The sequence below is a fragment of the Girardinichthys multiradiatus genome, chromosome 15 (assembly GCF_021462225.1).
Source record: "Girardinichthys multiradiatus isolate DD_20200921_A chromosome 15, DD_fGirMul_XY1, whole genome shotgun sequence".
NCBI classification, from domain to species: Eukaryota; Metazoa; Chordata; class Actinopteri; order Cyprinodontiformes; family Goodeidae; genus Girardinichthys; species Girardinichthys multiradiatus.
Window position 1 is genome coordinate 33,198,699 of NC_061808.1, and position 15,473 is coordinate 33,214,171.

General features: G+C 37.2%; 1 protein-coding gene across 1 annotated transcript in view; it reads right to left on the reverse strand.

Moving 5' to 3' along the window:
- LOC124881849 (mucin-19-like) overlaps nucleotides 1-15,227 on the reverse strand; it is a 49,311-nt gene extending 34,084 nt beyond the window's left edge. The window contains exons 1-4 of the mRNA XM_047387671.1: nucleotides 15,207-15,227; nucleotides 14,989-15,087; nucleotides 1,172-1,214; nucleotides 932-1,096 (exon numbers count right to left, since the gene is read on the reverse strand). Of these exons, the coding sequence (XP_047243627.1) occupies nucleotides 932-1,096; nucleotides 1,172-1,214; nucleotides 14,989-15,087; nucleotides 15,207-15,227 (328 nt within the window). The remainder of the gene's footprint in view (nucleotides 1-931; nucleotides 1,097-1,171; nucleotides 1,215-14,988; nucleotides 15,088-15,206) is intronic.
- Between the last annotated feature and the right edge of the window lie 246 nt (nucleotides 15,228-15,473).

Consider the following 15,473-nt stretch of genomic DNA (forward strand, 5'->3'; position numbering starts at 1 on the left):
AAATGAATTAAATTAAATTAAAGCTATATATTAATATGTTTATAACATATACAGTACTGTGCAGGTGTGAAAAAATGCCGTAAACAAAGAATGCTTTCAAATGGAAGTGTTAATCATTTATTTTCATCAATCAACAAAAAGCCGTAAAGGAACAAACGAGAAATCAAAATCAAATTGATATTTGGTGTGACCACCCTTTGCCTTCAAAACAGCATAAATTCTTCCAGGTACACTTGCACACAATTTTTGAAGGAACTTGGCTGGATAACTAACCACAGATCTTCTGTGGATGTAGGCTTTCTCACATACTTCTGTCTCCTCATGTAATCCCAGACACACTAGAGATCAGGGCTCTGTGGGGTCATACCATCACTTCCAATAAGTCTTGTTCTTCTTTACACTGAAGATAGTTCTTAATGACTTTGGCTGTATGTTTGGGTTCGCTCACTTAGCATTTTATAAATTGATAAAAATAAACAATCATCATTTATATTTCTGAAAGCATTCTTTGTTTACAGATTTTTTTCACACTTGCCTAAAACCTTTGCACAGTACTGTACATTTGAAAACATTTTGTGCAACAGAACACCCATAATAGATATTTCTGTTGTTGTTGATGTTTGGCTGCAACAGTTTTTAGTCACAATATGCACAAGATGTAACTTTGCAGTTATTCAGTTGTGTTTAAAACTTATAATTCGGTTCACAAAATTTTACATTTTCATTTAAATTAAATCTGACCCAGTACTGGACATTTTCCTTTAATTGTGATTTAATTATATTAATTCATGCAAAAATATTGTATATCTTCTGAATAGCAGAAGAGAACTGAGCTTAAGGAATTCTTGTCTTTGCAAACTGTAAACTGTAGTATGAGAAAATGACACACGTGTGCCACCGCATTTTTTATCCATAAATAAGCCATGATTACCTGATATTAGTTGACAGGAGGAGCCATCAGCTGGGATTCCTGAGATGCATTTACAGATGCCACTGGACATGTAATCACAGGCTCCATATGTGATGCAGGTGCTGTATGGCCAAGCAAACTGCTCTTCACACTCACATCGGAAGCCATTGTCAGTGGAGACACACACTGTATGAGGAAAAAAACGTTAGTAGAAATATTGGTGCAAATATTGGTGCAAACCATCTCAGAACTGTCACTCACCTGTTGTGACGGTAATATCTTGGATCTCTGTGTTGTTATCAATCTGGAGAGGATAACTGGTAGCATTCAGGGTTGACAGGAGTTGCTCATATGTTTCTATATTTGATGCATTTAATAAAATGGTTGCTGCATAAGTCCCAGGATCTGATAACACTGCAAAAATTGATATTTAAAAAGGAAGTCATGTAAATATTTTCCTACAGTAATAAACTGAATTGGTATTTCAGAGAGTAATATATTTTTTTAATTTTCTTTTTCTTTTTTTCAAAATATAACATTTAATTTAGGGCATTTAATGTATCAAACCAACCATTCCTTTTCCCCCGTGTGTGAGTGAGAAAGGGTTCACCATGTGGTTCCTAAGACAAAAACAATTTTTAATTGTTATTTATATAAAACACAAAGCTCTGTGATCATGAACAACTCCCATATTTTGTGTTTGCAGTCGTTAATAAATGAAGTGGTCTTACCAGAAAATCCAGAATCGAAGAGTTCAACGGAAATGTGAAGTTTCTTTTTTCCAAAACAAGCAGTGTTACTAGAAGGACAAAGATGGCCAAGGTTTTCATAGATATCGCCATTCCTTTAGAGGACTTTGCAGAATAACACTGAAAAATCAAAAAACAACACAAATTGAAACACAATTTAGATTTTTATAAAAAGAAATATCTCCCGTATAATGATGCACTGACAGCTTTCTAATTAAACTGAGGTTATTGATAAAACAAGAAATTATTATTTAGAGTAAACTCATTCAACTAACTTCCTGACTGTAGCCATGTTGTGGGATTACATACTATTTTACTAATGTTTGTAATTTTCTAAATCATTATTGTTGTGGCAAAATTCACCACTGTTCACTTTCAAAAAAGCTAAAAATGTGTAAAAAGATAATAAATGAAAAAGTATGTAGTCAAAGGCAGACAGAACAGTTGCAATTTGTAATTAGCAAATAGATTTTATGTAACGTCTCCAATTTCTTTTCTTTTTTTTTTTTCTTAGCATTATCTGTGTTTTTATGTTGAGACCTTGGTTGTTATCAGTCTAGCAGATCAGTTGATATCAGCAATCAGCTGATCATGAGTCTGTCAGAATAATTTGGAAAATGATGAGACATGGAAACCATAGTAACATATCATCCTTGATGCTGTTGCAGAGCTGATGGAAAACATGGAAGTTTACTCCATTCTTGGAGGACCTATAAAGGCCTGACAAGTCGCAGCTGATCTGGTGAGCTGATACATAACCAGGAGGCTCAACTACTGTCCCTTTTCCATGGGCTCTAATCCAAATGTTTGGCTAGCTGTTAGCCAAACTATTACTGAGATGAACTTAATACAATCACAGTTTAAAATATCCAAACTGGCCCTTAACTTGGATTTAAAAAGATGATGGTCAGTTGTTAGTAATGTGCATTTCTTGTTATAAATAGGCTAAATTTGGTATTGCAGCATTAGCTTTAGAATTAACAGAAATGGGAATGGTTTACAGAATCCTGGGTTCCCAGAGCATGCTTTGACCTTACTGAGCTTTAGTAACCGTCTGTTATTGACACATTTCTATTCACAGACATATCTCCATTTGTTTTCAAACTATACAAAGTGTAGATAAGATTGTTATTGTGTTTTTCTATACTGCTTGCCATTGTTACAATTTATCAGATAAGCCACTAGGAGTCGCTGTAGGATAATTCCTGATTCATTCTTGTTCAGTGCTGAAAGCCACATGTATGCATTATGTACGAGTTGGCTATTAATAAATACATTCTGGCATACAATACAATGGATTGGTTATTATAAACAGATCTAAACAAGCCTAAAATGATGTGTTCTCTTCAAAATTATCTTAGCTGAACAGAATCGAAAAGCTCCTCCATAGCATTGTTTGTGTTTCAGAATCAGAATCAGAATCAGAATCAGAATCAGAAAAGCTTTATTGCCAAGTACGTTTTTGGACATTTGTTTTGGCGTAGTCGGTGCAATACAATACAAATTAAACAGTATAAACATATCTACAATATAATTCTGTGTTTCAGGATGATCTAATATTGCAGGGCAGCACACAGTTGTGATCAGAATATTAACATGTGTGAATGGAACATTCAAAGCTATTTCGTTTTTTTATATAAAAAAAGCTATTTAATTTAAGATGTGATTTTGTGTCAGATACATGACTATTTAAATAAAAATATTATTGTGCCATTTATTGTACAACTTACTCTCTGTTAAAATATAGCATCAATTACAGCAGAGCCCTTGTTTTTAGCTGATGTTATCAAACATAATGAGATCAGCTTCAGCTGCGAGGTGTGACCTCCCCGTGTGGAGTTACCATGCTGTCCTCATGGGAAAATCCACGCATTCTCAATGTTCTTCTCACAGTCTACAACCTTCCCTAACAGAGTCACTGGTAACTCGAAGTCCCTGTAGGTGTGAGTGCCTGCGAGAAATCGCCCACCAAATCGGTTCCAGTGTTACATCTGACAGAAGAGGCCTAATACATTTACAGATGCCCTAAAACTTCCATGAATTAGGCATCTATTCTACATTTCTTTGATAATAAAGAACAGCGACTGACAAGTTTCCTGTGAATGTCATTTATTTTCTGCCCTTTTTCCCCAGTCAGCAACACATCTGTTGAATTATCTCTGCCATGCAAATAGTTCCAATATTTGTTTTGGGTAACACTTGGTGGGTTTTGTTAGAAATATGCAGCACCAGCTCCATCTCTTTTACATGAATGCATACAAATGCAGTAAGAAAATACAGATTTTTTCTACTGTATAGATGGTGCCATTCAAAGTCTGAGATGATTAAATAACCTGTTCCAACAGGTTAAACAGTCTTTTTCTAAGGTAAACAGAAATGTGCTCCCTCCAACATGTCTCATAAAGGTCAAACTTTGATTGAAACTTGTTTTACACCTGAATACATTCCAATAATGTAATCAATCACTGTCCATACATCCTCACAGACTGAGAAAATGCTTGTAAGTCTGTTGTTTCCCCATTGCTTCCCATTCCCAAAGGTTAAATCTTCTCAATTTGGAGACAGTTTCATTGTGAAGTCATGTAATAAGAACTCAATGAGATGGTTACATTACCTTGCAAATGCTCCAAGAGCCTTTTCACATTTAACCATATTACAACTACAATCTTCATTCATTTGATAGGATTCTATGACATAGACCAAGGGGGTCCAAAGGAGGCCTGGGAGCAATTTATGATCCTTGGAATGATTTTGTGTGGCCCCCGACCACAGTTCAAGAATGACACAAAATGGAAAAATGTAGGTTATACACAAAGTATTTTTTTGTAATTAACCATGCTTTTTGCTTTGCAAACGTTAACCACATTCTGACATGCCTGTGTTCATTCTGTCAAAGTGGTGGATTTTTATCTGTTCTCTCCACATTTGCATTACATAGGCATGGACTTACTGAAAGATAATTTTTTTTTTCCTCAATCACTGACATTACAATAAACGTTTCCTGTTTTAGATCATTTAGGATTACCAAAATAATTATAGTAAGTAAAATACCAGAATAATGGTAAAGAAATCTTTTTACAGGATCGTTATCATGCAAGCCAGACATTTACCAGCATTTTCTTATTATTTAGCAGAATAGCCTTTTAAACGCTGTGCCTCCAGTCAAACCCTTTGGGTTTCCATTCACAAAATTATTTCAACTATTAGCTGGAATTTTGTCCCATTCTTCCTAACAGGACTACTGTAAATGAGACAGTTCTGTAGGCTGCCTTGGATTAAAATCAGAGTTTTGTCTTTACCACTTCCAAACATTGACCTGGTTCTCCTTAAGCTACTCTGTAACTAATTTGATGGCCTGATTAGGATCATTATACTTAGAAAGCCCATTTGTGCAGTTTACATCTCACTTTAACTATGAGGTTGCAATAGTCATATCTAACTAGACTCTGCAGTACAGCCTGGTATAATGCAAATATTAGCCTCTGCTCCACAACACTATAAAACTTTTTAAAACGTATAATCTCTGTTGCAGATGACAGCACAGGCCATCTACATGAATGTTTCACCAAGATACTTGCTGTGTATGATCACACGACTATGGGTCTAAAACCATCTCCACTGTTTTGTCAACATTTTAAATAAAGTTGTTATCAAACCACTGGACAAAGTTATTGACTTCATCAATATAGTTGGATGGACTTTGTGTAGCGGAACGAGGTAAGCTGTGTCATCAAGAAATTTAAAACGTTGTCAGAAGACTTTATATCAGTAAATTGATGTTTCACAAAATGTTCTAATTTCTTCAGATTTGGTACCACATAAAAGCTACACCAACATATGTGGAAAGATGAGAACAAGTATGACAACAGTGTGACAAAAAGAATATCTAAAAGTTTTTCTCACTATCAAAGGTGACATAATACAGAAAAAAGCTCCAAAACAGTTTTTCAAAGAGTTTCTTTTTTTTAAGAATAAAATCATTTCAGCTCTACTCTGTTAACAAACACACAGTGTATCCATTATCAAACTTTAAAAAGGTCCATAAAAAAATACCAATAGGAAAAATGCCATTAATGTCTTCAGTTTACCTGTTCTTAAATATGCATTAATAAAAAAGAACAAAGAATCCCAAAAGATGATTTTAGCACTAAAGAACCTGCGCTGCCAAAACCCTAAAATCAGATTAGGTTAGCTGAGACTATAGATCCTGGTTATGAGCCATTTCGCAACAATGTTTAATCTAATTTTACTTCATGTGGTCCCATTCTGTTTTACAGTTTTATTTGTATAGCAGCCTAAACAATCAGTTTGGGTTATTGTTCCAATAAATAACAATACAACATCTTTACTATTTTGACTATATATAATCCCCATCTAGGTTTAATTATATCTAGCTTGCAGAAGCACTACTGCTGAAGGTAAATGGGTCTTATTTAAAAGGATGTTTCTACTCGTAATATGAGAAAAGTTAATATAAAACACTTGATAACATGACAAACAAGTGATAAAGAAAACACAAAGATTCACTTTCCTGAGAACACCATGAGCCACAATAGAAGAAAATAGGTCAGACAGAGTGAAGAAAAGCAAGTTCATGACAGCACAAAGACTAAAAATATTGCCTAAACCAGAAAACAATCAACCTGCTTACCTCCGTTTTTCTGTCGTGATTCCCTGTGTCCCTGCTATATAACAGCAGTCTGAAGACAGGAGGTAAAAACTTTCAAAGCATTAAAATAAGAGAAGCAAGGGAAAAATCTTTCGTGAAACACAATTAGCCACAATCTGTCCTGGTACTGACTGAACAGGTTTAATCATTGTACCCTGTTTCAGATTTTTATCAGGGGAGGTTCTTTTGTACAACAAAGTGGGCATGTGTAACACAAGTCTTAAAATCTGGAAGGTAAACCATAGCGTAATGGATTTACTATATTACCAAAATGGTCTTTTTCTTCTTCTTTACTTTATAGAAGGAAATTCAAAGAACAGGGTGGAAGCTGAAACCTGAGGACAGTTTAAAGGTAACATAAGACCTAGCGCCACAGTGCAAAACAGCTTCAAGTGAGAAAAACTCACTAAAAACAGCCATATCATGATACAGCCTTAGTGAACCAAATGAAAGCTTACATGGGTCATCTTATGCTTTTCATGAACAACCTATTAATAAAAATGTTAAAAAGAGACAGATGCTGTGTGCATCTCTCTAAAATACAAAAGAAATTCCAGCAACAGGCACTGGGCCTAAGAAAGACCTGGAAGAGGTAATAACACACCATGTTGGGTCAACATAACCAACAATCACAAGAGTAGATAAAAAAAATACAAAATATGACTGTTGCCAATACATTTAGTGTTATAGATGATCAAATTTATAAATGGACTATTAGGAATGCTGATCTATATGCAATAAAAAATGGTCCATGTTGTGTGTTTGTGTGTGTTGGGAAAAGGGGTTAAGCATACAGAGGCTTTTCTGTTTGCTTTGTGTGAATTATTGAAAGAAAAAACAACCATGACAAAATGTAAAAGTTTTTATTTATTTTATTTCATTTATTTTGTTTAATCCAATTGAAATTATTTTAACAGATTACTCACGAGGAACCACTGCAGAAATGGAGAAAACGAGCATGAAGCAGAGAAACAGACCAAATGGGGAATAAATGGAAGGAACCAGTGATGAACAAGGTGAACCGGCAATTATATATACACACGTTGACAAAATTGTTGGTAACCCTCGGTTAATGAAAGAAAAATCCACAATGGTCCCAGAAATAACTTGAATCTGACAAAGGTAATAATGAATAAAAATTCTATGAAAATGAACAAATAAACTCATGAAACAGGCCTGGACAAAAATGATGGTACCCTTAACTTAATATTTTGTTGCACAACCTTTTGAGGCAATCACTGCAGTCAAGCGATTCCTTTTACTGTCAATGAGACTTCTGCTCCTCTCAGCAGGTATTTTGGCCCACTCCTCATGAGCAAACTGCTCCAGTTGTCTCAGGTTTGAAGGATGCCTTTTCCAGACGGCATGTTTCAGCTCCTTCCACAGATGCTCAATAGGATTTAGGTCAGGGCTCATAGAAGGCCACTTCAGAATAGGCCAATGTTTTTCTCTTAGTCATTCTTGTGTGTTTTTAGCTGTGTGTTTTGGGTCATTATCCTGTTGAAAGACCCATGACCTGTGACTGAGACCAAGCGTTCTGACACTGGGCAGCATATTTCTCTCTAGAATCCCTTGATAGTCTTGAGATTTCATTATACCTGCACAGATTCAAGACACCCTGTGCCAGATGCAGCAAAGCAGCTCCAGAACATAACAGAGCCTCCTCCATGTTTCACCGTAGGGACAGTGTTCTTTTCTTCATATGCTTCATTTTTCCATCTGCAAACATAGAGCTGATGTGCCTTGCCAAAAAGTTCAATTTTTGTCTCATCTGTCCATAGGACATTCTCCCAGAAGCTTTGTGGCTTGTCAACATGTAGTTTGGTAAATTTCAGTCTGTTTTTTTAATAATTTGTTTTCAACAATGGTGTTCTCCTTGGTCGTCTCCCAGTAAGTCCAGTTTTCCTCAAACAACGTCGGATGGTGCGATTTGACACTGATATTCCTTGAGCTTGAAGATCACTTTTAATGTCTTTAGAAGTTTTTCTGGGCTCTTTTGTTACCGTTCGTATTATCCGTCTCTTTGTTTTGTCATCAATTTTCCTCCTGCGGCCACGTCCAGGGAGGTTGGCTACAGTCCCATGGATCTTAACTTTCTGAATAATATGTGCAGCTGTAGTCACAGGAACATGAAGCTGCTTGGAGATGGTCTTATAACCTTGACCTTTAACATGCTTGTCTATGATTTTCTTTCTAATCTCCTGAGAACACTCTTTCCTGTGCTTCCTCTGGTCCATGTTGAGTGTGATACCAAACAGCACAGTGACTACCTGTAGCCCTATTTATAGGACCACTGACTCATTACAAGAATGTAGACACCTGTGATGCTAATTAATGGACACACCTTGATTTAACATGTCCCTTTGGTCACATTATTTTCAGGGGTACCATCATTTTTGTCCAGGCCAGTTTCATGAGTTTATTTTTTTTAATAATTCTGTTGAAGCATGTTTGAAAAGCAATGTCTGACTTTCATTTGTTCATTTTCATAGAAGTTTTATTCATTATTACCTTTGTCAGATTCAAGTTATTTCTGTGACCATTGTGGGTTTTTCTTTCATTAACCGAGAGGTACCAACAATTTTGTCCATGTGTGTATATAGTGAGGCAGCGGTAGAGAAATGATAGGCCACCCAGAAGAGCTAATCAGAAAGAATGAACTGCAGCTGAAGCAGAGAGAAGGCAGAACAATTGGAGGAAATGTGGAGCAGCTGAGGCAAAAGAAAAGAGCAGAGAAAGGGAGAAAAGAAAAGTAAACATGATGGAGTTAAACAAGAGACCCTCAGGAAACTGTCAAAGAGAGATCTAACAGGAAACAATCTAAATGTAAAATGATCACAACAAGAACACAAAGGAAGAACTAAAGAAGTACACCTAGGAAAGGTGTACACAAGGAAATGAAGTGATATGGCAAAAGCCAAGTATCAAAAAGAATGTGGCAAGACCTTTAGAATATAACAAGGAAAATGCTGAAAAACATGAATACAAATTAAAACCATAACCTAACACCTCAGGATCTTGACATTTTGTCGGCAAAACTAGGACCACAAACTATTAAACAGGTGGTCATAATGTTATGCCTGTTCAATTTGTCTTCTATGTTTAAAAAATATGTAGTTATGCTTCTTCACAGCATTAAAGACATACCCTGCTTAAGATGATGTAATCATGTGAACATCAGTGCATTTTTTATATTTCAAAGTTAAATTAATCCATAAATATCCTTAGTTTGTCGAGGAACCTTTATGTTCTTTCCTCTGACAAATTAGATATTACGGCAACTCCTTAATTAATAATTAATACATTTTGTTTATACTTTAGCAGACTTTAGAGCTGGGCCATTACTAAATGACTTCATTATCTGCTAAAACATCAGAATGATCAGGGATACAGAATGGGATAAAGTAAATAAATGTTGGTGTTCGGTTTTAGATTGTTTCATGGTGTTGTTCATGGTGTTCTTGTTTCATAGTCTATATTAATATTTTTCTTCCAATCTAATTTCATCCAGTTTTTGAAAGGCTGAGCACCAAGAGTCATTTGAAGCTCTGGGTAATATCTGCATTTTGGTCCAATTGTTGGTGCTGTTGCCTTAAAGCTAAAAGGTCCGGAATTTAGATTCTGGTCCGGGGACTTTCTGTATTGAGTTTGTGTGTTCTCGCATGCATGTTTGGGTTTTCTCCAGTTACCACAGCTTCCTCCCACAGTCCAAAGAAATAATTGTTAGGTATAGCTGTGACCCTGCAAGCATACATAGCTTTTAATGATTGTAAAAGTTGACTTCAAGGTATGTGACATGAACTGAATTTTTGAATGAAAGCCTAAATCCAAAAATTATGGTCCTAAACTGACCAAAAGCATATCCGTCCTAAGAGCAGCATTCTAGATCAACTGTCTCTATATCAATCTGAATGTCGAAACAAATGTCTCTCTTCCATTAGTACGTATTCGAGTTGGGTTGGTTCAGTTTAAAATGATTTGATTCATTTTCCATTACAATTCAGTACCATCTAAATGTTTGTGGATTTTGTCAGACTCAGAGTGACAGAAGAGAATCAGAGAAGGTTCTGGGCAGTGAGACCCGAAGCACTGTGAGTGAGTCCAGGAGAGAGAGGGAAGTCATGCGTCATCAAACTGAAGAATACAAACTAGAGTATGTGTGAGGGTAAGCTAAGGCTGCCTAATGCTAGCTTCCTATAATAGTGCTCATATACACAATAAGCACAGTTTAAAACAATTTAAGAGTTCAAAATATTAGTTGAAATATGCAGTGACTAGCAATATTGCCCCTGATCCAATTAGTGACCAACAACAGTCTGCGACTAGGAATGGTTGGAACCACAAGCAACCCGGTACTAAAAATAACAACGGTTTCAAATAACCGTTACTAATGGAAAAGCAGAAAAACCTAGTTGATTCATTTTGAACCACTCTAAGTAGGCACTAGTGAAAAAGGGACAAAAGACCCAGAAGATGATCCAGAGCTAACACAAAGATCTATCTGATTTTACCAATGCATAAAGAGAAAGGTCTAGAAAATGTCAGCATGATCTGTGTTTGTCCATCAGAGTTCTGATAAGCAGCAGTTATGAGACATGGTTTTTTTAAGTATGTTTTAGACCAATAAAGTAAATTAATCCAGGCTATGAATCAAAAACACACCACTACTTAGTGTCATATTCCTAGGGCTGTGTGCAGGTTGCGTATGTGCATGTGTGTGTGCTTCACCTCTTCCTGTGCAGGGTGTGACCTGCAGGTGATTCCGCACAGCTGCAGCCCATCAAGGCCAATCAGGAGGAGGTTAAGAGGAGCAGTTTTTCCTGAGGCAGATGCCAGGTCATTCCTACTCACAGAGTGAAACCCTGGAAATCCCTCTGTTTTTCTCCTCTCCGCTCCTCTGGCTGCTCCCGTGGACCCTCCATTGGAACTCCTTACTCCAACAGGCTGTCTGTCCACCCTCCAACACTCCGACAGCGTCATGCATGTTTTAGATACAGGTCTCTTCCAAAATTAAAATTGTTTAATAGTTACAGTTTTAGCCACTTATAACCTTTGGCGGAGGTCTGTTGAGAAGGCACTGATTGGGTCCCTGTGCTGAGGCAGGTGCAGGACACCAGTCTACATGACCTGGAATGTGACCCCACTGTTTTCATTCATTCATTGTTTAAGAATACCTTTGTTGTGACTATGAATCTGAATATATTATTTAATATTTAGTATTAATACTTTAATATTTTATCAAATAATATCTCGGTCTGTTAAGGGATATCCTGTGAACACCAGCCCAGTAAGTCGGTGGTATCAAGACAAAATCGAAAAGGGTGAGCCAAGCTCTGACATTATTGAACAGCAAAACTCTGCACACACATGGAATGAATTCACACAATTTCTTAAAATACAAGAATTTATTAACAAAAATAAGTCAACTCAAAGTCAAACATATTTCAATCAACAAACTCTTTAGTATGCTAAAACAATCCAATTAAACTACCAAGCAGAATTAAAGAATAAGGAAGACTAATGAGCTATGTACAATATAAACAAGTTGATCAAAGATGGTTGAAACCATGACCAAAAGAGTGATGCAACATTACCATGCAATGTTTATGTTTGAGAACCAAGGATTATCTTGAAGAATCTGGAAATGAAGTTAAGTTAGTCTTGGAACTAACTTGGGCAATAATCAGCATACCTTTAGACAACCACTCACAATGCAAGATCAGATAAAATGTTATTTTAATAGAATTATGTTTTAAAGAATGATTTGCTGAATAAAACCAACCTTCTGGATGACTAATTCTCAACAGTCTCTCATTAGCTGCCTTTACTTATTAAAATAATATTCAAAAAAATATTATTAAGGAAGTGGTAAAATATTCAAGGAAATGTTTTGAAAAAGAGCCAAATCTTTCTGGAGAAATGGAGCTTAATTGTGTTACTTAGTTATCAAGTCTGGCAAAATAATGTTTAGGGAAATATTATTTACTGGATTGAAAACTAACAACCTTTCTGGGTAAATATTCTTTAGCAGGCAAGCACGTGTTCTTAGCTGTTAGTAGTTAAAGCTAACAAAAGAAGCCAATAGCTTAGCACCCAAATCAAACACACACCTTTAAAATACCATTGATAAAAGGGTTCAAATGCATAAGCGCGGACGGCGCGTTATGGCCAATCTTCTGTGTTTAAAATCACCCTTTAAATAAAGTTTGTCTTAACTTTCAAAACATACAAACACAGAACACAAAACTGAGCACGTGTGCTGCAGATAGCCTGCTAGCACTAAGACAGCTGAATTTCACAAACAAAACCAAACTTCATAAAATGAAAAACGTTTAGATCATTTCATCCTAAATCACTTCTCTCTGCCCAAACCCTGACCTCGTATGAACCATACTGAGGAGGAGTTGTCCAGGCGACGACGAAGTTTGAAGAAAGCTCTGTGAACAAAGGGTTAGCTACAGCTAACCTCCGTAGCTGGGTGGGGGTGGCTCGTTCTGTCGGGCCGACCAAAACTGCACGTTACCACGGTGATGCGGTCTCTGTTGTCCTCCTTCCAGACCGGGAAACTGCTCTAGAGACAGCGTCTCTGCAGCAAATTCTTTGCAAACAGTTTGCTTTTTGTAGATCTCAGAGAGAAAAGTCAAGCAACGCTTGTACTTTAATCACCCGTTCATGAATGAATACCGGGTACACAAACAGTGATTCGTTCGTACTTAACTTGTGCATATCATGGCGTGATCTTATGACACCCTTGGATCCAGTTTGAAGAGTTATGTCTGTTGGCTGGCAAAGAGACATTAGCACGCTGTGCCTCTCTGTCCAGGCCCCAGGGTGACCCGCGTAGAAGAGAGTGACTTGTGGGAGAAGTGGGGTTTTTATATGGACAGTGGCATCATGGGAAGTTCGCTGTTACCCCCAATTCCCAAGTTGTGCCGGAAGTAGGATAATGCAATTTATTTTGAAAGTTCCAGAAAGGTTTGTACCGCATCTTTCATGTTGTATCCATGGCTGTGGGTCCCAACACCTTCATTTACTGTTTTATGACCATTCGTTTGTTCTCAGTAATTTACTAAAAGGATATTTTCTTTGATAAAAGTACAGCACCACCAACAGCATGAATTGTTAATACAGTGCAGGATGGATCCATGCTTTCATCATTGTGCTTGCAGACATTTATAAATAAGTCCCCACATATTTGTAATGCCATTTATTTTTGGAATTCTTTGACATCCATTAATGCTCCTATATGAAAATGAGCTTCATTCAGGATATGTGAATCTTATCAATGTTCACGATATCGCCAAATTTCCATATGTTCAGGTAACTAAGTAATGTAATAATGTTGCTGTTACTGTATGTTTACAATAATCTACCCATAAGGAACCTACTGTCTTCTTTTTAACAGTTAATCACATCGCACTAGCCATTTTATAAGGAATGTCTTGCTAAGTACCAGGTTGGGCCCTCTATTGACTTAAGAACTGTCTTATTTCATTGTGGTATAGATTGGGAATATTCCTTAGAGATTTTGATCTATGCTGACATAATAGCATCAGCCAGTTGCTATTATGTCACCTGAACATTCACGATGTGAATCTCAACTTCAATCATGTCCAAGGTTCGTTAATGGAATAAGATTTGGTATAAGGGGGCATCGGACTAAAGTGTACTCATTTTCATGTTCTCAAAAGCAAATCTGAGAGAATTTTAGCTTTGTGAAATAATGCCTTACCCTGCAGGGAGTAGCCATCAAAATATGGGTACACTGGGGTCATTAGGGACTGACATGGCCTACTACAGTGATGCTCAATTGATATCAATGGGCTTTACACTACAATCAGTTATCCACCCATTCATACACACAATCACACACTAACAGTGGTGAGTTAAATTGTAGCCACAGCTGCCCTGGGGCAGACTGACAGAAGCGAGGCTGCCATACACAGGTGCCACCGAGACCTCTGACCACCATCAGTAGCCAGTCGGATTAAGTGTCTTCCCCAATGACACAACGACTGAAACAGATAGAGCGGGGGTTTCAAACTGGCAACCCACCGGTTACAGGACAAACTCCTACTACCTGAGCCACAGTCACCCCCACAAATTGTTGTGACTGAATACATTTGAACTAGCACTCTCCAGATCATTTTAGATGTTTGTGCTTGGTGTGTTCCAAGTTAGGTTGAGAGTTAGGTTAGAAAACAACAAAGCAAACCTTCTTCAGGGAGCTTTCAGTCTTTCTTCATCTCTGACCATAGTATGATTCTGCCATTTCTATGTTTCTGATGTGTGATATCTGCCCACAGCTTTTTTAATCGGATTTGAAAGATTTTTTTATTTTTTATTCCATTCTTTTCATGAAAGCCTGTTAAATTCAGTTTGTAAACTGATGTTGTTGTGTACTAGTCATTTAGGTTTACTGTCATTTGGATTTTGTCAGGGTTTTCTTCCTTAAGACTTACTGGAAGGTTTCCCCCTTTCGAAAAAATCAACAACAAAAAAACTGTTGCATTTACTTTTTAATATTTTTTGTGGCATCAGTGGGCTTTCTGTTTCTCAGTAAACCTGGACACCTCCCTCTGGAGGTGTTCCAGGCACATTGCACCAGGAGCAGGCCCAGGGGACGGTCGAGGACATGCTGGAGAGACTATGTCTCTCACCTGCCCTGGGAACGCCATCGGGCAGAGAAGCTGGAGGAGGTGTCTGGGGAGAGGGAGGTCTGGGCTTCTCTGCTTAGACTGCTGCCCCGCAGCTTGGTCCTGGATAAGCAGAAGACAAGTGCGAACACATTTTACCCTAAATATCCACATTAGAGAGATAATGAATAAAATACTAGAAGGGTACCAACAAGTTTATCCAAGTTTGTATCCTGTGGTACCTGTATTGTCATCACATACATGCTAGAATGTTTCTTAATACTTGCTGTGAGTTACAGCAGAACAAATTCTGTTTCGTTGTGAGATACTGTAACAACACCAGGTGTTCTCCGGTCTGCATTCTAGTAGGATTATTGTCCATCTTGTTTTCTTTCTTGCTTCATGTTTTTTTCAAACTCCAAAACAAAATAAAAAAACAGAACCTCCTCTATATTGCCACAGAGCTGTGATTCTGATCAGAATAACAGGTGGACACAGCACGGGATCCT